General features: G+C 43.9%; 1 protein-coding gene across 1 annotated transcript in view; it reads right to left on the reverse strand.

Annotated features, from left to right (window-relative positions):
- LOC145396094 (Y+L amino acid transporter 2-like) overlaps positions 1 to 18,099 on the reverse strand; it is a 58,290-nt gene extending 40,191 nt beyond the window's left edge. Inside the window, exons 1-2 of the mRNA XM_080269560.1 lie at positions 17,973 to 18,099; positions 873 to 1,098 (exon numbers count right to left, since the gene is read on the reverse strand). Coding sequence (XP_080125686.1) covers positions 873 to 1,098; positions 17,973 to 18,099 — 353 coding nt within the window. The remainder of the gene's footprint in view (positions 1 to 872; positions 1,099 to 17,972) is intronic.
- Between the last annotated feature and the right edge of the window lie 6,125 nt (positions 18,100 to 24,224).

A 24,224-nucleotide genomic window follows, 5' to 3' on the forward strand; every position in this document is an offset into this window, starting at 1 on the left:
CACTCTTAACCCTACATCCCACTATCAGGAACTTTCCCTATACATGCCACGAACTTCATGTCTTCGTGTGTCGCCGCATGTCGTCAAGAGTAAGGTGGCGTGACGTAGGTGTGACTTGACTTGTCGTAGCAGTAACTTGAAGATCGGATCCCGAAGACCCGCTACGACACACGAAGTTATACCTGCAACAGGCAGAGTTATACCCAAGACATGCTACGACAACTTACACACGGCCATCGTCGTGTATCGTATGTCCTGATAATCTTAGCGGTGACTTACCAGAACTTGGCGGTTCCGTAGCGTGTCGTGGCGATGTCTAGGCGTGACGTGGAGACAAAGTGACAGTAATTTTTTAACTGAGGGATGATCATAGTGGGTCGTCAGGATAACGTGATGCTTCCGTGGGGTGTCGTGGGATGTCGTAGCATTGTCTTTGTGTGTTTACTAATGTGACCGTGCCGTGAAATGGCCGTTAAGGCCTACCGTTTGAGATATGATCGTGGTGATCGAGGCCGTTCTCGAATATGAATTTGAATATGGGACATGGACTTTACAAACTATGTCGATAATATCATATAAATAACACAGAGGAGAATGCTAATATGTAACAGCATTATGCAGAAGTAATAGTTAAGAAAGAAGCATTATGAAATCTACAAATCCAATTAGAGTACAGTTATAAGTTTGAGAATTTGCAGATCGCCAGGTGCCTTCCTACACACACACACACACACACACACATACACATACACACACACACACACACACACACACACACACACACACACACACACACACACACACACACACACACACACACACACACACACACGCACAGTTATTTTTCTCTTCGACAGATTTTTTCAACGTACCATCCATTGTAAGCGTACAAACTCTGGTACAAGGCGAAGAAGATGGCGGAGGCGGTCCAATTGCTGTCACGGAAGGGGTGGCGGTAATTCTCGGTGTGTCCCTCGGCCAGGTGTTTGGTACCGGCTGCTACTATCACCAACAGGGCCATCACCTTGCTCGTCGTGAAAACCTTCTGCACCTTCACCGTCCACTTCACGTTTACGCAGTTCAGCCACGAGCCAAAGGCTAGTGAGAGGGGATGGTATATATATGAACTCTGAGAAGTAGACTTATACATATGCAGACTAACAGTGTATTTCTTATCCTAGTCTAGTTCCCTGGTGCACTTTGAGAATTAGACTTGCAGGGTATCAGTGCACCCAAAGAGTGTGGTTCAAATCCTCAAATCCTAGATTACTTGTCAGTAATGTTGGTATATGTGAACTCTAACAAGACTTACATACGTGCGGCTGTGTTCCTTATCATTGTTTAGTTCCATAGTACCATGACACTGAATTTACATTTACAAATTCACCTTAACTTAAGACGACTTTAGTATTGGTTGTCTATACACGTCCCTTCAATCAAAGAGCTACGAAACGCTTCACAACTAAACCAAGCCAAATGGTTTCCTGTAACCCAGAATATTATTTACTGCTCTATAATCAAATGGCGCCTAGTGGTCTAAGGTAGTGGTTCTCCAACAGATGGGCGCACCCCCTTAGGGGAGCGTGAGAAATTTCCAGGGAGGTCGGGAGGACTCAGGAAATATAGTGCCCTCAACGTGTGTGTGTGTGTGTGTGTGTGTGTGTGTGTGTGTGTGTGTGTGTGTGTGTGTGTGTGTGATAAACCATTGATTTATATTCAATAATCAAATTCTGTCCTTAGTCCAGACATCAAAGCACATTTTTTTTTGTCAGTGTAGTAAGTTTTTTCCTCTTTTCAGGCTCCCTCTTGTCACCTTCATGCTTTTTAACTTCTCAGCTGGTCGTTCTAAGAGAAATTAAAAATACTAAGTTTTATATTGGAAGATGGATTGCACCACAGTTATAATATAAAGGTCCTTCAACTTCCCCTCCCTCCCCCAAATCTCCCGAATAGGGGAACAGTGGATTGCAGAAGGCCTAATTCAGTCTGTATTCACCAGGGTTAATATCCACTGTAATCCGAGGCAACATCAATAACAACAATGTGAGAATAAGTTAGTGGAGTCAGATGATGGCGGAAGGAGGGGGGGGGGTGGACTTGTGAATGAAGGAGAAAGGGAAGGAGACCAGATGAAGCTTGAGATCTGCTGGTCTTATGGGCTAGGGCGCTCTAACCTGATGGAGTTTGAAGGGGTGTCCATCTGAGAGAAGGTTCCGGTTTACTGCTAAAATAATGCTACACAGCGATGGATGAAGCTGGCCACCCTTGTCTTTAAAATCGAGTCTGACTAGCCTAGCTCCGAGCCCTTGTAGTCCTGATGGGGCAAACAAGGTTTGGGTAACGAATGGATATCTGTTCATTATCGATAAGTTTCCATTCCTGACATACAATATAATTCTCAAGGTGTGACAAACAAATCGCAAAGGTTGAGGCATTACGAAATATCCGATGCTAAGTGGGAATATAGTCCAAATTGGTCGGTCAGGGGAGCGGCTATAGTAACTGACTGATATACACTACGACAGTAAAAGTAACTGGCACGTCAGGAGAGATATGACAATAACTTACTTAGATAGACTACGAAAGAAGGAGTAACTGGGAGGATAGAACAGAGGCTGGGATAACTGACTATCACTACCAAGCATACAAGTCCCTTTCCTCTGTGAGCCACACTATGAATCCGAAAACCGTCTCAGGGCAACAGATGTCGCCCCATGTAGCGAGTATGAGAAGGGGGAGTAGGGTGGCGAAGGGAGGAGGTAAAAAGAAAGGATTGGGGGGGGGGGTGAATTATATAATAAACTGATCACACTGAGGCTTTCATGATGATGTGACACTATTTTGTGAAATTTCAGGAACAGTCCCTCGAAAATGCAATTGCTGTCATGAGATTATTCCAGCGGGGGTGATAACAAATATTTCAGTTATTAGCAATATAGCTGCGTCTGACAGACAAATATGTACTCGTTTGGCATTTATCAGCTATATCCCAAGTTATATAGTGAAAACCAGAGTACTGAAGGAAGTAAAATTTAAGAATCCAGAAACCTGACCACTGACTAAAATATAGTGCTGATAATTCTTTGATAAACTGGAGATGATTTGTGGTTACACGAGATGTGGTAGTATGTGTCACTGTGTCATGGGGTCATTTAAGGCTTGGCAATGTGAAGTGTAAAACATGAATCTTTGAGCAAAGTGCAGTATTGTAAGGTGTGGTACTGTAAGCAGTGGTGGTAACGTAAGCAGTGGTAATCGTGTAAGGTGTGATAGTGAAAGGTGTAGTATTGGAAGGTGTGGTGGCTTGAGATACAGCAATTTAAGGTGAGGTAGTGTGAAGTGTGGTGGTGTAAGGTATGGTAGTGTAAGGTGTGGTAGTGTAAGGTAAAGTATTGTAAGGTGTGGTAATATACTATACTGCACCTTAACCACTACACCTTACACAACCACACGGGGGTCGCGGTAGCACAGTGGTAGCACGCTGGACTTGTGTTCGGGGGATTGCAAGTTCGAGCCTCGCCCGGGCTGCCGTGCCGGGAGGGGTAGCTCCCTCCTGTAACCCTAGCTGGGCTATATAGTCCAACACAGGGCTTAGCTCGGGGGAACTCCATTTCTCCCATTTTTTTACACAACCACACCTTACACAACCACACCTTACACAACCACACCTTACGCTACCTCGCCGTACATCAACACCTTACGCTACCATACCCTACTCTTCCACACCTTATGCTACCACACCTTACACAACCTCACCTTACTCAGCCACAGCTTACACTACCACACTTTACACATCCACACCTTACACTACCACACCTTTCACAACCACAGCTTATACTACCACAGCTCTCAGTACCACACTTTACACTACAACACCTTACACAGCTATACCTTACACAGCTACACCGTACATTACCACACCTTACACTACCACACCTTACACATCCACACTTTACACTACCACACTTTACACTACCATATCTTACACTACCACACCTTACACATCCACACTTTACACTGCCACACCTTACACTACCACATCTTACACTACCACACCTTACACAACCACGCCTTACACATCCACACTTTACACAACCACACCTTACACTACCATACTTTACAATACTGTGCCTTAGGTGACACATCTTACACTTCAACACCTTACAATACTGCACATTAACTACCACAGCTTGCACAAACAAACCTTATATTACCACAGCTTTCACTAAAATATTTTATCAAACTACTCATTACACTACACACCTTCAACTACGACACCTTAGACAAATACATCTTACACTACCACACCGTACAAGATACTACTACGCCTTAAGTACCACACCTCACGCTACCACACTTTTCATTACCACACCATACACAACCACACCTTACACAACTACACCTCACACTTCCAAACCTTACAATACTTCGTGTTACACTACCACACCTTACACAGCTACACCTTACACAACTACACCTTACTTACCAATCCCTTACAGTGCGACACCGTACATTACCACATCTCACCCAACCACGCCTTATACAACCACATCTTACACAGCCACATCTTACACTACCACACCTTACACAACCACACCTTACAGCTACACCTTACACAACCACATCATACACAACCACAGCTCACACTGCTACACCTTACACAACCATATCTTTCACCATCACTCCATACAATACTACATATGCTACAACAATTCATGCTTAACACATCACATTACGAAGGGTTACATAAGACTGACTGACGCATACTATCAGCTCTCATAAAACCACAGCTCATCTCCAAGTTTACAGTAAATTATCAGCACTTTGTTTCCTTCATTAATCATGTTTTCGGGATCTCATACTTAATTTCCTGCAGTAGTAAGGTTTTATCTACCTGGTATCTGTCTTTTTATTAATGCAAGGAAGGAGCCAAAGGCCAAGAGCCTGCAAACTGTTCTCTCCAAGGAATAGAGAGAGAGAGACAGAGAGAAAGAGAGAGAGAGACAGACAGAAATACAGGTTCTGTACATTTCGAGATGCGTGGACACACTGTGTTTGAAAGACTGGAGATCATAGGCAGTAGGAAATACACACAGAGGGAGACAGTTCCAGAATTTTCCTGTTGCATACATGAAAAACTGGGAGTAATGGTTAACTCTTGCTTTAACCCGTGGCGTCCCGTTGACGTACTTCCACGTCCTCACGTTATGTCACTGTTAATCCCGTTGACGTACTTCAATGTCCTGCAATTGCAAGGTTCATAATTTCCACAATTTTCAAAATTCGCGCGAGATTTTCGATTCGCCCACGTACCCAAGCCTCCCCTACCTGCCCCCAGGCAGGCAGCATCCCAGACCCCGCGTGACCTGCGCTCGCCCTTGTCTCGATCACTCACCTGTTAGCAGTGACCCAGGTCAGACATGGCGCGTAAAGGTCTCTCAGATGACGAAATACAATCCGCCCTGGATGCCTTCACTGGAGATAGTGATTCTCCACTTGATGATGATGTGGTGGATCGAGATTATGTGCAGCCTGAGGAGGAAATAACAAGCAGTGATGAGGAGGTCCCTTCGCCCCGGAAAAAGCGGTATGTCACGTATCGTAAGGCAAGGGAAGGCCAGCCTGCACCCAAAACACCTGCATGGACCTCTCTCCATCCCCTAGAGAGAGATTCTGATGAGGACGAGGATAAGGACGATGACGATGATGGCGGCTTAGGACATGATGTTGCCTCGTGGTTGGGGAAGGAAAAAATCTCACCCCGAGGATCAGAAGGTGGGGCGAGAAGGTAAATAAAGTATGGCCTAGTGTTTTGTCTGGGGAAGGCGAAAGTGGTGTGGTGGGAGTGCGGGGTGAAAGGGAAGTGGTGTGAGGGAGGCAGCACGAGCACGTGGTGCACGTAGGCCTAGGGGAGAGGAGGTGGAGCCACTCCCCAGCACGTCTTTCGCCATACAATATTCCCAAACTTCCTCCACACAGCCCCAGGATGTGGGGAATGGAAGGAAAGGGAAGGGAAAGGGTAAAGGAAAAGGGAGAGGGAAGAGAAGTGCGAGTGATGAAAGGCGCCGCTCTCCACCTCCCCCACCACCACCAATGTTACGTTGTGCCTTCAGCCATGTTTCAGAGAGTACCATAACTTCCTACACTACTGAAACTGTGTGGGATGGCGATATGACGCTCAGTATAATGGTAAGGCCAGTCAGTATGTGCCAAGTCTTATATAAACTTGAAACGGGTGTAATGTTTGCAGGAAAGTAATGTATAAGTTGAGAAATAGTGTAAGTTGAACGAAGTGATATGAAAACTACACCCACTATAAATCTGCGAAAATATGAGGCTCAGTATAACACTCTGGTCAATAAATATGTGATAGCAAGAATATAAAGTGGAAACGGGTGTAATGTTAGCATGAATAAAACGTATAAGTTGAAAAATAGTGTAAGTTGTAATAATTGATGTCACGAGTACACCCACTGTGTAAATCTGCGAAAATATTACGCTCAGTAGAACATTCTGGTCAGTAAGTATGTGATAGGAATTATATAAAGTGGAATTTGTTGTAATGTTAGTAGTAAGGTAATTTATAAGTTGAATACTAGCGTTAGATGAAACAAATGATATCGCGATAACACTCACTGTGTAAGTACGCGCTAATATGACGCTCAGTTGAATCGTAAGGTCTGAAATTATGTGATATCAATTATATCAAGTGTAAACATGTGCAATGTTAGTGGAGAATTATTATATAAGTACAAAAATAGGTTGTAAGTTGAAATAGTAGTCATAGCGACTTCACCGTGTGTGTTATTATGCGCTATTATTACGCTAAATATTTATGTAAGGCCTGAAATTATCTCAAAACAGTCCTATAAAGTTGAAAAGTGTATAATGTTATTAGGAAAGTATTATGTAAGTAGAAAAAACACAATACGAGTTGAAACAACAGTCACAGCGAGTTCACTCACTACGTAAATAAGCGCTAACATTACGTTAAATGTTATCGAAAGGCCTGTGAATACGTAAAAAACAGTTCAATAAAATGTAAAATGGTATAATGTTATTGTAGAAGTATAATGTAAGTAAAAAAAATGATATGTATCATGATTTTCGAATGTTAGCGATTCATCGTGACCAGTCTGCCCGATTTTGCTCGTTTCGCACGATGGTACAATGATTATTTCAGCTCTATTTTTGTATAAAATCCAATTTACTCTTTTATCACATGTTTTTATGTTTGTAATAAATACATATCTACTTACTTTCACTGGTTTCCCAGACTTATAATACCATAGAAAACGTTAGAGGCTCAGACCACCTACAGAGAACACGGTGCCAGGTGTGACCAAGGCATACCTGTTTAAGGCAATTATGGACCCCGGGGAACAATTTCTTTGTGACTGACCATTGTTTCTGAACAAAAGCGAAAGTTTTAGCAAAAAAAATTTGGGTCCAAAATTGGTCGGGATTGGGGGGTACCATTGGTGAGAAAGTGGTCGGGACGGGGCGGGTTAAAGAGGTGGACAGAAAAGGGATGTAAGTTGCTAGACGGGTGCTTCGTGCCCTTAGCGGTGGAGGAATGCAAGCAGACAGTCCAGAGGAGCAGCGACCAATGAAATAGCGATACTGTATACACTGTAGATAAAGATGAAACAGTGCAACAGGGAGACAGAGAATGACGAGAAGCAGTAAGGGGAGGAGAGTTAATGAGACGAAAAATCTTTGACTCCACCTTGTTGAGAAGAGCTGTATGTGGGGAGCCTCCACACACATAAGAGATGTACTCTACACAGGGGTGAATAAAACCCGTGTTTAAAGTCAACAAGTGTGCAGGGGTAAACAAGGCAAGGAGTCAGCTGAGCACACCTAACCCCTTAAAAGATTTTACAAGAGAGGTAATATATTCTTTCGAAGAAAAATCTCGACAGAATGAATCTCCAAATATGTTTAAGAATTATACAGGATTGAGCTGGATAGTGTTAAAAATTAGAGGGTCCTCCTTTCTGACGGGTTGATATATGTAAAAATTTTTTTTGATGCACTGAAAACAAGATTACTTTTCCACAATCAGAGAACTAAGCCAAGTCAGACATTAGATGAGCCATAGCTTTGTCCCTTGTTTTTTAAAGTAACTGCTGAGATGGACGCTGCGGGAGGCAAATGGAAAGAAGGGTCGAGTCATCAGCGTATGAGTGGATAGGGTTAGATATACAGGTTAGAAGGTCACTGATGAATAAAATAGAGAGAGCTGGTGATAGGACAGAGCTCTGAGAAACACCACTATTGACAGCTCTAGGAGAAGAAAGGTGGTCGTCTACAAAAACAGCTATAGAACGACAATAAAGGAAGCTAGTGTTGAAAGCGCAGGTAGAAGGATAGAAACAGTAACAGGGCAGTTTGAAAATTAAGTATTTATGTCATACTCGACTGAAAGCATTTGAGGCGTCAAGTGCAATGGCAAAGCTTTCGCCAAAGTCCCGAAAATAGGATGACCAGGGGTGTGAGAAGTAGGTGTGAAGATCATTAGTGGAGCGTCCCTGATGCAACCAATACTGACAATCGGAGAGAAGGTTTTAATAGGAAAGATGCAATATATATATATATATATATATATATATATATATATATATATATATATATAGATATTTATTGAGAATAGACTCGAAATCTTTTGAAATACAGGATGGTAAAGCAATTGGGCGATAGTTTGAGGGCTGGGAATAGTCACCCTTCTTTGGGACTGGCTGAATGGGATCAAACTTCTAGCAAGAATGAAAGGTTCAAGTTTACTGACAAAAGCGAAAGAGTTTACCTAGGCAATATGTAAAGACAGAAGCACAGTTCTTGAGGACGACAGAAGGGACCCTGGCTCATATCCCTTCTTGGTACTGAGACGAGTAGTGGCAGAAAATACACCAATTGAAGAAATTCTAATGTCAGCTGCAAGGATGTCAGAAGGGGGAAGTAATGGAGGAGTAGCAACGGAATCATCTAAGGTGAAACTAGAGAAGAAAGTCTGAGTGAAGAGTTTTGTTTATCAGTAGATGAAATAACTACACAGCCATCCGGGTGGAAAAGAGGAGGGAGGAGTTAAGAGGTACAGTACAGTGTAGTTGTCAGAAAAGTTCTTGGCAAGGTGCCAGGAGAGGGAAGAATTCGAGTTGGAGAGTTCAGAGCATTTAGGATGAATGAAATTTTTCTTAGAAGAGCAAAGAACAGACTTAGCATTACTCCGGGCACAAACGTAAATGAGATGAAATTCAGGAGTGGGTTGGCTCCAGTACCTTTTGTAGGCCTCCCCTTGTTGTGACCAGCATTAGAACAAGCGTGATTAAACCATTTTTTTTTCATTTGTGAAAGGATATGATAATGGAATGTATGCTTCAGTGCCGGAGAGAATAACCTCTGCAATGCGCAAGGCAACTGGGATAGGTTTCGGCCATGGAAGCAATAATCATTCCACGGAAAATCAAGGAAGAACTGCCTGAGGGCCTCCCAATCAGTGACTGCAAAGTGCCACAACCGTCACTTCTTGGGAGGGTCCACAAGCCTTACTGGAGTGATAGGACAGGCTAAGGTGATAAGGTTGTGATTAACGGAGAGGATAAATTAGCAGCATAAGCAGAAGGATTAGTTGTAAGGAAGAGGTCACGTATGTTGGAACTCTCTCCAAGGCAGTCAAGGAAATGGGTAGGGTTCTGTACAAGCTGCTCTAGGTCATTATGGAAAAGATGTAGGCTTGGTCATCAGGTGGATCAGTGAAAGGAGAGGAGAGCCAAAGGTGGCAGTGAACATTGAAATTCCCTAGAACTGAGATTTCAGAAAAAGGAGAAATTGATAGGATGTGTTCCATCTTATAAGTAATACAGTCGAAGAATTTTTCATAGTAGAAGTACGGGATATGTAAACAGCACATATATATATTTTGTCAGACAATGACAGGAAAGCTGAGACCAGAGAGTTGAGAATTCAGAAGCTTCTACTTCTGGAACACGAGCAAGATATGTCGTTGCATGCATATACACAACAGCCACCTTAGGCTTTGCATGGGTACAGAGAAAGTAGGAGGAATCAGAGAAGAGTTTGCTATCAGCTGCCTCAGAGAGATAAGTCTCAGTTAGGAAGTGATGGTGAGGTTTAGAGGAGGAGAGGTTGTGCTCAACAGAGAGAAAGTTAAAGGAATGGCAGCGAATATTGCAGAAATGGAGAAGTGAGTCAGACAGTGATTCCAGGAACCATGTTGGGTCGTCACCGGAAGAGGGGAGGATGGTGAGGGCTTTGATGGTGTCCTCCCCCTCCCGGGACTCCGAGGCCTGGTTATTAGATGGCATTTATGTAAAAGGAAGAGATGTGAGGAATGTGCATGTACTTTGATGTTTACAGTTAGAGGAACTTGTGTTGGAGAACATGCTGGCCTACTCCCAGTGTTACTGAAACACTGAAAAAGTTCAGCAAAGGAAGGTTGTCAGGAGCTAGTCCCGAGGGCTGATGAGATGGGAGCTCCAGCTCTCCCTGACATCAGCATCCATCTACTCTGGGAGTACCTCCCTGCTCGACTGGTGGTACAGTCTCCTCCTCTGGGATACAGTCAGCCGATACTGTGTTCCACTAATGCATATAAATCTTTCAGCCAACTGTAGTACTTGTTAATATAACATTTGCAAGAAAAAAAATCTGTACTGTTATACCAAAGTTTCTTCTACTTTGTACTGTTGCTTCTTATCTGCTCTCCCTTTTGCATCACTGTACTTCTAATTTCAGTACACGTAATCGCAATCACGTCCTGTATGTTGCCAGGTTAATATTTCATTCACTACCCTAAAACCTTTCTCTCTTCTCCCTTCCTTTCACCAGCCAACTCCCTTTCCTCAAACTCGTAACATGGGATGAAATCTGTTGCCTTATGAGATCAGCTTGTCTGCCTGCTTCGATGAAGGAACCTCGAGGGATTTGGACTCACGGTGTGGTTCATAGAAGGAATGGACTTCCGAAGTAGATAGAGTATTACTAAACATGGCCTTTGACTAGGCTGAACTGTGGTTAGGGATCTTTGCCAGGAAAAAACAGATGCATTATTACTGGTCCATATGCAAGCTGAAGTTCCTGCACCTTAAGGCCCCTTTCACAGATGTGTTTTTTAATGAGCAACATTGTTGCGCATCCTAGAAACACTTGCAGTTACATGAGTCCATTCAAACGAAGTGTGAACAACAAAACTGTTGCCTCTGTCATGCCCTGCACTCCCCCAGTAATCGTTAACATGCTTCACGCTCGTCTTTAATGAATATAACATCTGACTGCAATTAATAGGAAATGTAGTGTGGAAATAACAACATTAGAGAATAAGGAGACATGTCCAGAGAGAATCTGTAACATTAAAGTTAGGACAAAGTGACACTGTATATCCTTTCTGTCCCACTTCTGTCCTATTCGACAGAATAACTATTCGACACACTGAGGTTCCAAAACATACTTTTTCTACTTTACTATTACTTTGTACAAAACTATGTTACTTTAGCAACTCCAAATGAAACAAGTCACTCAATACATGGAAATTTAACTCATTTACATGTTATTATTAATCGTCTTAAATTTAACATAATTACTCACTTTTGAATATTGTATGTTCTCTTGGATTCATACTTGCTACATGGAAAATCACCATAGTTTTCCTCACGACCAGAGACTAGCATCAATATTTTCATTCTTGCTGGATACTGCACAGAAGTTAACTAGCGTTTTTAAGTGATAGGCTACTTAGGGCACTTGAAATTCCTTTGTCTTGTATACTAACAGTCTCCCCATGTCACTAATTTCTACGCACCAACTTCCTTTTGGCATCCATGGAGAGACTGCTTCTCGCAGCAGAACTGCTGTGTCCGAGACACTCCTCATTTCTGTCCTTTCTGCCAGCTGCCTAATTCTTCTCTACCTGGTCACCCATATGACTTTCCATATATACATATCCTGGAGCACTGTCTTGCCACATACTTGAGTCACTTATATTCAAAATTAATGATACACTAATGGGTACCTATCCTGCAATCTTTTAATAATACACTAACAGGTACCTATCCTGCAATCTTTTACTAAAATTAATGATGCTTTTATGGGTACTTTTCACATGATCTCTTACTAAAATTAATGATGCCCTTGAGAAGTACTCTCTCATTGCCCGTCTCTCACCTAACACCCCACAAAAGATCCTTCATCCTCTACAAGACTCAGATATACATTAACCTGTGCATTGTGCAATTACCTTTTTTTTTTTTTAATCCCACCCCGTAGTGTGCAAAAAAAAAACTAAGGATTTTTTTTTTTTTTTTAGTTTTTGTTTATTATAAACTTGAAGATAAACATCTAGGGCATCATCTGTGGAAAAGAAAAAAATCTCTCTCTCTCTCTCTCTCTCTCTCTCTCTCTCTCTCTCAATCTTTGTGTAGGGCCATGCGTAAGTTTACGTACGGGAGCAGTGAAAAAATGAAAAAAGAAATATTGTTTTTGTTTAATAAAACTTGATAAACATCCAGGGCATCATCTGGTGATATGAAAAAAATGTCTCTCTCTCCAGCTTTGCATAGCGCCATGTGTAAGTTTGCGTAGGGGTCGAGTTGTTTAAGGTGATGCACGGTCACCACAGCCTGAGCTGTGGCTCACAAAGTGATGCTACCCAGCCTGAACTGTGGCTCGCAATCCACAGGTTAAACTTGTCATCTACCCTTGTCCTCTTCTATTTCCATTCCTCATTTCCTCCCTCTTCAATGATTTCCTTAGTCTCCTGTCATCTCTGTGTCGTCTCTGCAGCTTCTCATGTTTCCTGTGCTTTTGTTCTAACTCCTTATGTTGCCTGCTTTGATCTGTAAACTGCTGAACACCCCTGGTTTTGGCTATGTTGGTAAAAAACTGACTCATAAGAATGTCAATAAAACATAATTCAACCTCTTAGAAATTGTGTAGTGCACCAGTTCCCCAAGTATTTCCGCTCTACTCCCCTGCATTTCCATGTACTGGCACTCGGAAGTTATTCCTTGGCGTGAATGGCAACCCCACTCTATCGCAGCGATCGAGAGGGAGGTGAGATGGTAGGGAGGGACGGAAGCAGGGGTAGACTCGCCAGCTGTCATCCAGTCAAATTAGCTAGCTGCTTTGGTTATTCATTTATTTCTGTGTAAAAAATGGTAATTGCTTCGTATAAAGGGCATATATATTTTTTTCTACTGTACTTCAGTGTATGACAATTTCTATTATGTGCATTACAGTCAACATGGATATATGTTATGCAGTGAATCAGAGCAGTATTTATAGACAATATCACTGTAAGCTTATATATTTTACTGTGGTATCTTTACCATATACTATGAGATCTTGAGATTTGATTTTAGTTATTGTGTACTCGAAGACAGGAGAAGTTAAAGATGGATACAGGGTCTTGATTGTAGTTTATTATGTTCAAGGAAAATTTTAATTTGAAACACTGTGTGTATTATTTAGGAGTGTATAATTACTAGCTAAGTTCTCGTTGGACCCCTCTTCTCTTTCTCTCTCTACAACATTTCGGTTCTATAGCCAGCCCCCTTCTGACTCTCTAATCCCTTCCTTCTTGTACAGGAGAGATAATGTCACGTGTACTGTACATGTGGGATTGTTCTAGAATCTTGTGTGTGTCTGTGTGTATGTAGCGTTTCCGGTGACATGGTGCACGTCTGGCATTCCTTACAGTAATGCAGACACATTTCCTTTCCCACTGAAATGGCAAACACATTTCCTTTGGTCAACTCTCGCTAACACATTTCCCTTTCCCACACCTTGACTGGTGCTCCTATATATTACACCATCTGTTATGAATCGTATTATCATAATGCAGATTCCCACATCTGTCTCTCATGCTATGAGTTCTATTATTATAATATGGAGTCCTGACATTATCACTATACCTTTCTACTAAGATTTTATCACTAAAGCAGTTCATATTGACTTCTCACCATACTTGCAAGTAATCGAACTACATTCTACATGAAGTAGACTTAAAAAAAAAAAAAAAAAACTATTGTTCTTATAATTTAGTTTACTGACACAATATATGTAAGCACAGTAATAGCCTAACTAAAATAAACTTGAAGTAAGTACTGAAACATACTGGTACTGATACTAAGAATGATCATAATAACCGTAGTAGCATAATAGTAATACTAATAACAGCAAAAATTATAATGTAAATACTGTTATCACAATGGACATCCACTAATAAAAATTTAGTCTTGGCTACGACTACGAATAGCAATATGAAACATAATAGCAATAGGGAATACACAATAAAAATAATAGGAACAGTAAAATATGCCAATACGATAAATGGTGGTGGTGGTGCTAGTTATGGTAGGATTGTGTGTGTGTGTGTGTGTGTGTGTGTGTGTGTGTGTGTGTGTGTGTGTGTGTGACTAAGAGTGAGTGGTTGACTGAAAGAGGTAGAGAGGGAATACAAATGTATCTATTGCCATCACCACTGTACTCCCCCCCCCCACCCCGTGGGCAGCCACCTTGTCGTGGTGGGGGGACTTGCATGCCCCTGTGATCCCACTAACCTGACCTTGGAGGTAACGACATCTGGTAGGGTCTTACATGCAGGTAGGGTTGTGGGTGAGGGGTCTAAGTGCTGCCCGAAACGTAGGTTACCCCTATGGGTCATCAGTGCCGCCCTCCACAGTGGTTGCCTTGGTGCTGTCCCAAGTTGGTTGGTTGGGTGTCTTGGCTGGGGGGTGCTGGGGAAGGGGGCCTTTGCACTGGTGGGAGCAAACTTTCGCATCACAGGGTGTCCTTTTTGGGTCACCCTCTGAGGTCAAGGTACCCCACTCCCATCAGACTGCGCTCGGTTCCCTCACTCCCTGATAGGTGGTTTCCCTTGGCTCCTGGTGCCATTTTATCTCTCATTAATGTGCATATGGATACATTAAACATTTATTCAACCACTTGTGTGGTCAGTAATCAGCCGCGCGAGTCGGCCGAGTCACTCTAAGGCCAACAACCCTGTACCCTCTGGGTCATCTGCCATAACTGCAAATCCAGATGTCCCTTCTATCGAGTTGTTACCTGGTGTCTTTGTGAAACACTCTTATACAAAATACATAGTAATCAAAACGGCTGATGATACTTCCTTTCAGAACCTGAACTGTTTTCAGGTTCACAGTGGGCTTCTTTTTTTTAATGCTAGGAAGAAGGAACCAAATGCCACGAGTCCACAAAAACTATTCCTTCCAAGAGAAGAACAAAATGCAAGAGTGAGCCAAATTCAAAATCAGATCAATTTGAGATGCCTGGACACACTGCGTTTGAAAGACTGGAGATCATAGGATCAAGGAAATACAGACAGAGGGAGAAAGCTCCAGAGTTGACCTGTTGCATAAATGAAAGACTAGGAGTAACGGTTATCTCTTGCATTAGAGAGCTGGACAGAAAAGAGATGAGAGTTTGCTCCTTGACTGGTGCTACACACCCGTCGTAGAGGTGGAGGAATGGATGAAGACAGTTCAGAGGAGCAGTGACCACTGAAGTAGCAATAGAAAAGAGATAAAAATGCAACAGTGCGGTGAAGGGACAGAGGTTGAAGGGAGCCAGTAAGAGGAGGAGAGTTAATAACACGAAAAGCCTTCGACTCCACCCTATTGAGAAGAGCTGTATGTGGAGAACCTCCCCACACAAGCAAGTTGTACTCTACACAGGGGCAGATAAAACCCGTGTACAGAGTCAACAATTGTGCAGGGGTAAAAAATGAATGGAGTTGGCTTAGCACACCTAATCTCTTGGAATCAGATTTTACAAGAGATGTAATATGATCTTTCCATGATAAGTCCCGAGTGAATGAAACCCCAAGCATGTTCAAGGATAATGCAGGATTAAACTGAGTGTTATTAAACATTAGTGGGTACACCTGTGGAAGATTTTGTTGGGTTCATAGGTGTAAGAACTGAGTCTTTGATGCATTAAAAACAACTAGATTATTTTTACCCCAGTCAGAGACACGAGCTAAGTCAGACATTAGGTGTGCCATAGCCTCATCCCTTGTTTGTTGAAGTAACTGCTGAGATGGACGTTGCAGGAACCAAATGAAAAGGTGAAGGGTGGAGTCATCAGCATACGAGTGGATAGAGTTAGATGTACAGTTTAGGTCATTGACGAATAAAAGGAAGAGAGTTGGTGATAGGACAGAGCCGTAAGGAACACCACTGTTGATAGATCTAGGAGAAGAACGATGGCCGTCTACAACAGCGGCTATAGAACGACCAGAAAGGAAGCTATAGATGAAGGCACAGATAGAAGGATAGAAACCGTAAAAGGGCAGTTTCGAAATTAAAGATTTATGCCAGACTCGATCGAAAGCCTTTGAGATGTCAAGTGCAATGGCAAAGCTTTTGCCAAAATCCCAAAAGGAGGATGACCAGGAGTCTGAAAGGTAGGTGAGAAGATCCCCCTTGGAGCATCCCTGACGGAACCCACACTGACGATCAGAAAGAAGGTTGTGATAGAAAAGATGCTTTAAAATTTTTCTATTACGAATTGACTCGAAAACTTTTGAGGTACAGGATGTTAAAGCAATTGGATGATAGTTAGAGGGTTGGGAATGGTCACCCTTCTTTGGGACTGGCTGAATGAGAGCAAACTTCCAGCAAGAAGGAAAGGTACAAGTAGACAGAGGAAGACGAAAGAGTTTGCCTAAGCAGGGTGTAAGCACAGAAGCACAGTGCTTGAGAACAACAGGAGGGACTCCATCAGGCCCATATGCCTTGTTAGTATTGAGGCCTGTGATGGCAGAACATACATCAGCTGAAGAAATTTTAATGTCAGCCATGAGGAAGTCACAGGGGGGAAGTGAAGGAGGAACAGCACTAGAATCGTCTAAGGTGGAATTGGAGGAGAAAGTCTGAGCGAAGAGATCTGCTTTATCAGTAGAAGAAATAGCTACAGAACCATCAGAGTAGAAAAGAGGAGGGAAGGATGATTAGTTAAAGTTGTCAGAAAGGTTTTTGGCAAGGTGCCATAAGGAGCGGGAAGAAGTCAAGTTGGAGAGTTGAGAGCATTTAGTACGAAGGAAATTATTTTTCGCAGAGCAAACAACAGACTTAGCACGATTCCAGGGAGAAACATTAACAAGATGTGATTCAGGGGTGGGTTGGCTCTGGTACCTTTTATAGGCCCTCTCCTTGTTGCGGACAGCATTAAAATATGCATGATTAAACCAAGGCTTTTTTGCATTAGTCAAAGGATATGAGAAAGGAATGTATACTTCCATTCCCGAGAGATTAACCTCTGTAATGCGCAAGGCGCACTCATATGGCTCCTGGCCATGGAAACAATAATCATTCCAGGGAAAATGAAAGAAGGATTGCCTGAGGGCCTCCCAATCCACAGCTCCAAAGTGCCACAGATGACGTTTCTTTGGAGGGTCCACAGGCCTTACCATAGCAATGGGACAGGTTAAGGTGATATGGTCGGAGGAGTCCAACGGAGAGAAAAGATTAAGTGTAAGCAGAAGGATTAGTTGTAAGGAAAGGGTCAAGTATGTTGGAGCTCTCTCCAAGGCGGTCAGGGATACGGGTAGGGTGCTGTAGAAGCTGCTGTAGGTCATTAAGGATAGAAAAGATATAGGCTCGTTCACCAGGTGGATCAATGAAAGGATTTATCCCCAAGGTCTCCTTGCAGGGAAATGGTTCTCTGTTGCTAGAGGCCAGAAATGAAGAGGAGAGTTCACTCATCCAGTCTCTTACTATGGTTGCCGGTTATCCAGTATCTGCCTCTCGTCATTTAGTCCTAAATCATTCCCGTGGGTTTGTGTATTCTCATGGCTTGATCTCTTATTCTAATTCTTCCCTCCTTGAGGGGCTGGCTCCTCAGGGCATTGCAGCAGTACAGAGAATTACGAAGAATGTTGATGGGATTTTAACACCCACACCCACTCTTATCTTGATGTTTGATTGCCTTACTTTGCCAGAGGTTGTCACTGCTGCATGGTGGAAGCTTAAGGTTAAACCTTATGTTCTCCATTGTCATTGGCGGCGGGAAGCATCTGGCCTTTCCGAGGTCTATGGAAATTGTGGTGGTGTTTCCCATGGTTTGGTTGATTGTTCTCAGTCCTCTAAATGATTGAATTGTGGAGGAGAGCATGCATCCTCCTCAAAGGATTTGATGTATACAGGTTTGAGTATGAGATTATTTCTGTCTGACTGAAGGAGAAAATTTCCTTTTCTGAGACAAAGGCCAGGGTAAGGGAGAGGTTCATTCTCCCTGGAGTTACCTTGGCCACTGTCTTGTCTCACCCTAAAGCTACCCGGCAGGTGCCCCTGCCATCACACAATGCCCCATCAAATTCTCGGGGTTCTACTTCCCAGCCCTCTCGGCCGGGGTGTTCCACTGAGGGAGTGCAGCATGGAAGTGGCTGTGATTCCTCTGGGGAAGCGCTTCCTGTCTCTGGCTGTCCTCTCCGGAGTGGTGTTTCCTGCATCTGGGAGTGCCTCCCCCATCCCAGTTCCTCCAGTTCCTCCCGTGGCAAACACCCATGTCGATGCTATGCCTTGCTTTGACACATCCAAAACTCCTGATGTCCCTCCTGTGCATGGATAAGCGTTGCCGTAGCTCCTTAGAGTGCTCAGAGATAGAAGCACTGCTACCAAAGATCTCTGCAGTAGAGCCCAATACTCGTCCTACCCGGGATGCTCAGGGGTCGGGCGAGTGCAGGCTGAGGATGGCATTTCACTGACAACCCAGCCACCACCAGACAGTGGTGGTACCTAGGTCTTTGATGTGCCTGCTCAGCTTCATGAGGCCTTGCCCTCTCAGGGTTCCAGTACTGTGAGATGTGCTACCAATCGTGCTCCTTTTAGTGGAGGTACTGCCTGCTCTCTTCCAGCTAGGGCAGTATCCAGTCCCCCTGCCAAGCCATCTCTTGCTCCACCACAGAAGAAGACCATTGTCTGGCCCTCTTCTTCCTCCAGGTTATCTTCAGCCAGGCAGCACACTGTCCACCATAACAGTGCCAGGCAGTCCTTTTCTAAGGGCAGTTCTAAGCAGCAGTCTAAATCTGGTTGCTTGTCAGGGGCAAAGTTGTCTCTCTTCTTAAACTGAATCTTCCTTCGCTGTGGGTACTATGGCATTGTCAGCCAGTATATTATAATGTAATTGTCGAGGGCTGCGTGGTAACTGGTAGGAGCTGCGAACCCTCCTGACTTATTCCCCTTTGTGTGTGTTTCTCCAGGAAACTCTTGTAAGGTTTGCCAGTCCTCATGCACCACCTGGATACAATGCTTTTTACTCAGCGGCAACCCAGGGTCCTGTTGGAGGTAGTGCTGTTTTTGTGAGAACTGACATCCCTCATTGGCCAGTCCGCCTCCAGTCTGACCTCCAGAGTGTTGCTGTGCGGTTGTATGCCCGCTGCTAGTATACAGTGTATTCCATTTATTTACCACCCAACACAGCAGTCTGTAAGGTGGAACTTGAGAACCTTCTTGGTCAGTTACTTACACCCTGTCTTCTTTTGGGGGACTTTAATGGTCGCCACCCTTTGTGGCGTGACTGTCTTGTTAACCAACGTGGGAGTTTGCTGGGGTCCTTATTAGAGGATGAGGATCTTGCCCTATTCAGTACTGGGGCATTTACGCATTTTCACCCCCCAAATGGGTTCATTTACAGCAACTGACCTCTCTATCTGCTCTCCTGACTCTCTGCTAGACTTTACTTGGAGGTTGTAGAGGATCTCCATGGAAGTGATCATTTTCCCATCCTCCTTACTGCAGCAGTCTCTAGTCACTGTTCCTGGCTACCAAGGTGGAGAATGGATAAGGTAGACTGGTCCTTTTTCTTTTCTCTGATTTCTGTTGATGTCTCAGTTGAAGACTTTCCTCATACTGATGAGGCTGTTTTGTTCTTTACCTCCGTTTTGCATTCTGCTGCCCTTCATGCTGTTCCTAAACTGTTTGGCATTTATTGATATCGACCTGTCCCATGGTGGAATGAGGATTGCAGTGTTGCTGTACACAATAAGAAATTAGCGTTCTCCAGTTATTGTAGATGCTGGACAGAGCATTATCTTGTCGAGTTCAGAAGGCCACGGGCAAAGGCTCATCGGTTACTGAAACAAGCTAGGCGGGACTCATGGATGGCTTATGTGTCATCTGTAAGTTCAAAGACACCAGTGTCTCATGTGCAGAAGAGGGTATGAAAGATCTCAGGAAAATTCACTCAAGGCAGGTCCCCCGTGCTAATGTCTGATGGTGACCCTGTTGGTGATCCTGCAGCTGTGGCCAATATTTTTGTGTCTGCCTTTGTGGCAGTCAGTCATAGAAATACTAGCTCACTGATTTTTCCCAGACAACGGGAGATAGAGAAGACAAGGGTGCTGGACTTCCATTCAGGGAATGTGAAGTCCTACAACCTCCCTTTCTCATATTGAGAACTCCAATCTACCCTTTCCCTCTGTCATGACACCTCACCAGGGCTGGATGATTTTCCCTACGCAGTGCTTCGACACCTGGATGATGATGCATTGTCTTTTCTCCTCAGCCTTTTAAACAGAATCTGGAGGGAATCTTCTCTTCCCACCTCTTGGCATAAGGCCATTGTCCTACCATTTCGAAAGCCAGGAAAGGCAGGTTACAGTCCCCTGGAGTATTGGCCACTTGCCTTAACATCCTGCTTGTGCAAATTATTTGAGAAAATGATCAACATGCGCCTGATGTATTTCCTAGAAAGGAATGAATGTCTCTCTCAGTGTCAGTCTGGTTTTCGAAAATGTCACTCAGCAACAGATGCACTTGTCCATCTTGAGACTGCAGCATGTGATGCTATTACTAGACAGCAGCATCTGGTGTGCATTTTCTTTGACCTAGAAAAGGCATATGATACTACATGGCGATTTGTTATCTTCCAACAAATCCATTCTTTTGGCTTATGTGGCAGGCTACCCCTATTTATATAAAATTTTCTGCGTGTGCGTACATTCAGGGTTAGGGTTGGTGTCACCCTGTCTCCTACGTACCCTTAGGAGGAAGGGGTGCCTCAAGAAAGTATCCTCATTGTGACACTTTTTGCTATAGCATTGGACAGTACTGTGTCCTCTATTCCAGAAGGGGTGTCAGCCTCACTGTATGTCAATGATTTGGCTCTATGGTATGTTGCTTCCCGATTCTCTGTGGCTGAACATCGCATGCAGCTTGCTCTAGACAGGGTCTGTTGGTGGACCACCATGCATGGCTTCCATTTCCCCCCAACAAAGACGGTGGCTTTGCATTTCTCCCACTTGAGAGGAGTTCACCCTGACCCAGACCTCCAGTTATATGGCCAAAGGGTGCGATGTGTGGACGAGACAAGGTTTCTTGGACTTGTTTTTAACAGGAGACTGACGTGGGTACTTCATATCCATTCATTACAACAATCATGCCTCCGTGCCCTGTCTCTCCTATGGGCCCTATCTCACTTGTCTTGGGGCATTGACAGAACCATCCTGCTCTGACTTTATCGTGTCTTAGAAGGATGTTAATTGAGATGGATGCAGTAAGGAAGAGATGGGCAGAGTATTTTGAAAGATTATTAAATGTAGAGGAGGAAAGGGTGGCTGAGATTGTAGCGGATGGAAGGGTGCAAGGAATAAATGTGTTGGGAGAGTTGAATGATTCTTTGATCACGAAGGAGGAAGTGGAGAAGGCAGTAAAGGAGATGAAAACAGGGAAAGCTGCAGGTATGGATGGGTGTGCTCTGGAATGCCTGAAGGGTGGTGGAGTGACTATTGTTGACTGGTTAGTAAGATTGTTGAATGTGTGCTTTGAGAAAGGTAGGGTGCCAATTGACTGGGCAAGTGCTTGTGTGGTCCCGTTGTATAAAGGCAAGGGTGATAAGTATGAATGTACTAGCTTTAGGGGTATAAGTCTGTTGAGTGTTGTAGGTAAGGTGTATGGTAGAGTGTTAATTATGAGAGTTAGAGAGGGTACAGAGGGAGTGATTAGTGATGAGCAGTGTGGCTTTAGGAGAGGGAGGGGATGCGTGGATCAGGTGTTTGCTGTGAGACAAGTGTGTGAAAAGTATTTAGCGAAAGGCAAGGATGTGTTTTGGGCATTTATGGATTTAGAGAAAGCGTATGATAGAATTGATAGGGAGGCTTTGTGGACTGTTTTAAGATTGTATGGACTTGATGGTAGGGTACTAAAAGGGGTGAAAAGTTTTTATGTAAATAGTAGAGCATGTGTAAGAGTGGGAAATGCTGTGAGTGATTGGTTTCCCGTGAGAGTGGGGCTGCGACAGGGATGTGTGATGTCACCTTGGTTCTTTAATATTTACATGGATGGTGTTGTAAGGGAGGTGAATGCAAGAGTTTTAGGTGGTCTGAGTCTGGTAAATGTTGATGGTGGAGATTGGAATCTGAAGCAGCTGCTGTTTGCAGATGATACTGCACTGGTGACTGATTCAGAGGAGAGATTGAGACAGTTGGTAGAGGAGTTTGGAAGGGTGTGTGAAAGGAGGAATTTGAAAGTAAATGAGAATAAGAGTAAAGTGATGAAGTGTACGAGGTTGATAGATGGTAGGGGGATGAATATAGTTTTGAATGGTGAGTTGCTTGAGGAGGTAGATTGTTTTAAATATCTAGGGTCACATGTTGCTGTGGATGGAAGAATAGATGCAGAAGTGAAGTTTAGAATAAATGAAGTAGGAAAGGTGCTGGGAGGAATGAAAAAAGTGTTTAAATGTCGTTCGCTTAGAATGGATGTAAAGAGAAGGCTGTATGAGGGTGTTGTGGTACCGACTGCATTATATGGGGCTGAAACATGGAATATGGGTGTAGCAGAGAGGAAAAGTTTGAATGTAATGGAGATGAGGTGTCTGAGGAGTATGTGTGGCAGGACGCGTATGGATCGGGTGCGAAATGATGAAGTGCGAAGGAGAACTGGAGTTGTTCAGGAGATGGCTGGTAGAGTTGAGCAGAGGGTGTTGCGATGGTTTGGGCATATGGAGAGAATGGATAATGAGCGATTGGTGAAAAAGATAACTAGATCTGATGTGAGAGGTGTAAGGCTGAGAGGAAGACCACGAATAGGATGGATGGATAGTGTGAAGAGAGCGCTGGATGTGAGAGGGATGTCTGTCGAGCAAGGAAGAGTGGCTGTGCGTGACAGAAATAAATGGAGAGAAACTGTGAATAAATAAGTGATGACGCAGCCCTGAGGGGATATTCTCCCGCATTTGGTCTGATCAGCTAGTCAGGTCAGGTGCGGGTAAGGGGATGGGTATGTTATGATGTGGCAGGGGTAAACCAGCTCTGCTGTCGGGCCCTGCTGCGGATGTCACTGATTGCATTGCGCAGTTGACCCTTGTGCGGTGTGGTGCGGTAAGGATCTGTCCGTTCTCCCCTTTGGGGCTAAGATGTGAATGAATGTGTTTAAATGGATGAGTGAATGGAGAGTGTGTCGTCCACTCTCGGCTACCTCCCTTTCCTTGGGGGAAGCAGCCTAGGTATATAGAGATAGAGTAAGGAGCATATTCGACTATTGGTGTGTGGTATACTCTTCTGCTACTGAGGCACGGCTGAGACCACTAAATTCGGTCCATCATGCTGGGATTCATCTGTCAGCTGGGGCTTTCCGGTCTTTCCCAATTGAAAGTCCGTTGGTTGATGCGAGCAAACTGCCACTGGATCTCCGCCAGCAGTCCTTGATGGTGCAGTGTTGGCACCGCCTTCCGGCCTCACTGAGCTGTAAGGCTGTCTCTGAGGTCACTCTTCTCCCCTTTAATGATACCCACCCTTGCTATCCACACCCATTTGCATACGGAGTGAGGGCTGCCATGAGGGAGTTGGGTGTCCAGTCCCCCCCTGATTGCCCTATGCATGTCCCCTGAGTGGTGCTCTGGCTTCTCCCAAAGGTACAACCATGGGGTTACTTCCATGAGAGGAAGGCCTCTCTTTCCTCACAAGCAGCTTTGTCTTATTTTTTAGAACATGTCTCTGCTCACAGTGACTCGATCTCTGTATATACTGATGGTTTTAAGTCCCACGTGGGGAGAGGCTTTGGTGTCATTTTTCATGATTTTAGCCTTGGTGGGAGTCTTCCTCCTTCTGCATCTATTTTTACTGTTGAACTTACTGCATTTTTAGTTGTCGTTGAATTGATTTTTAGTTTTCCTTCAGCTTCATTTACTATTTTTAGTGACCCAGCCAGTGCCCTACAAGCTTTGTCTCATAGCTTCCCATCACA

Source organism: Coenobita brevimanus, chromosome 4 (genome assembly GCF_032717465.1).
Source record: "Coenobita brevimanus isolate Jiangsu-jjx chromosome 4, ASM3271746v2, whole genome shotgun sequence".
Classification (NCBI taxonomy): domain Eukaryota; kingdom Metazoa; phylum Arthropoda; class Malacostraca; order Decapoda; family Coenobitidae; genus Coenobita; species Coenobita brevimanus.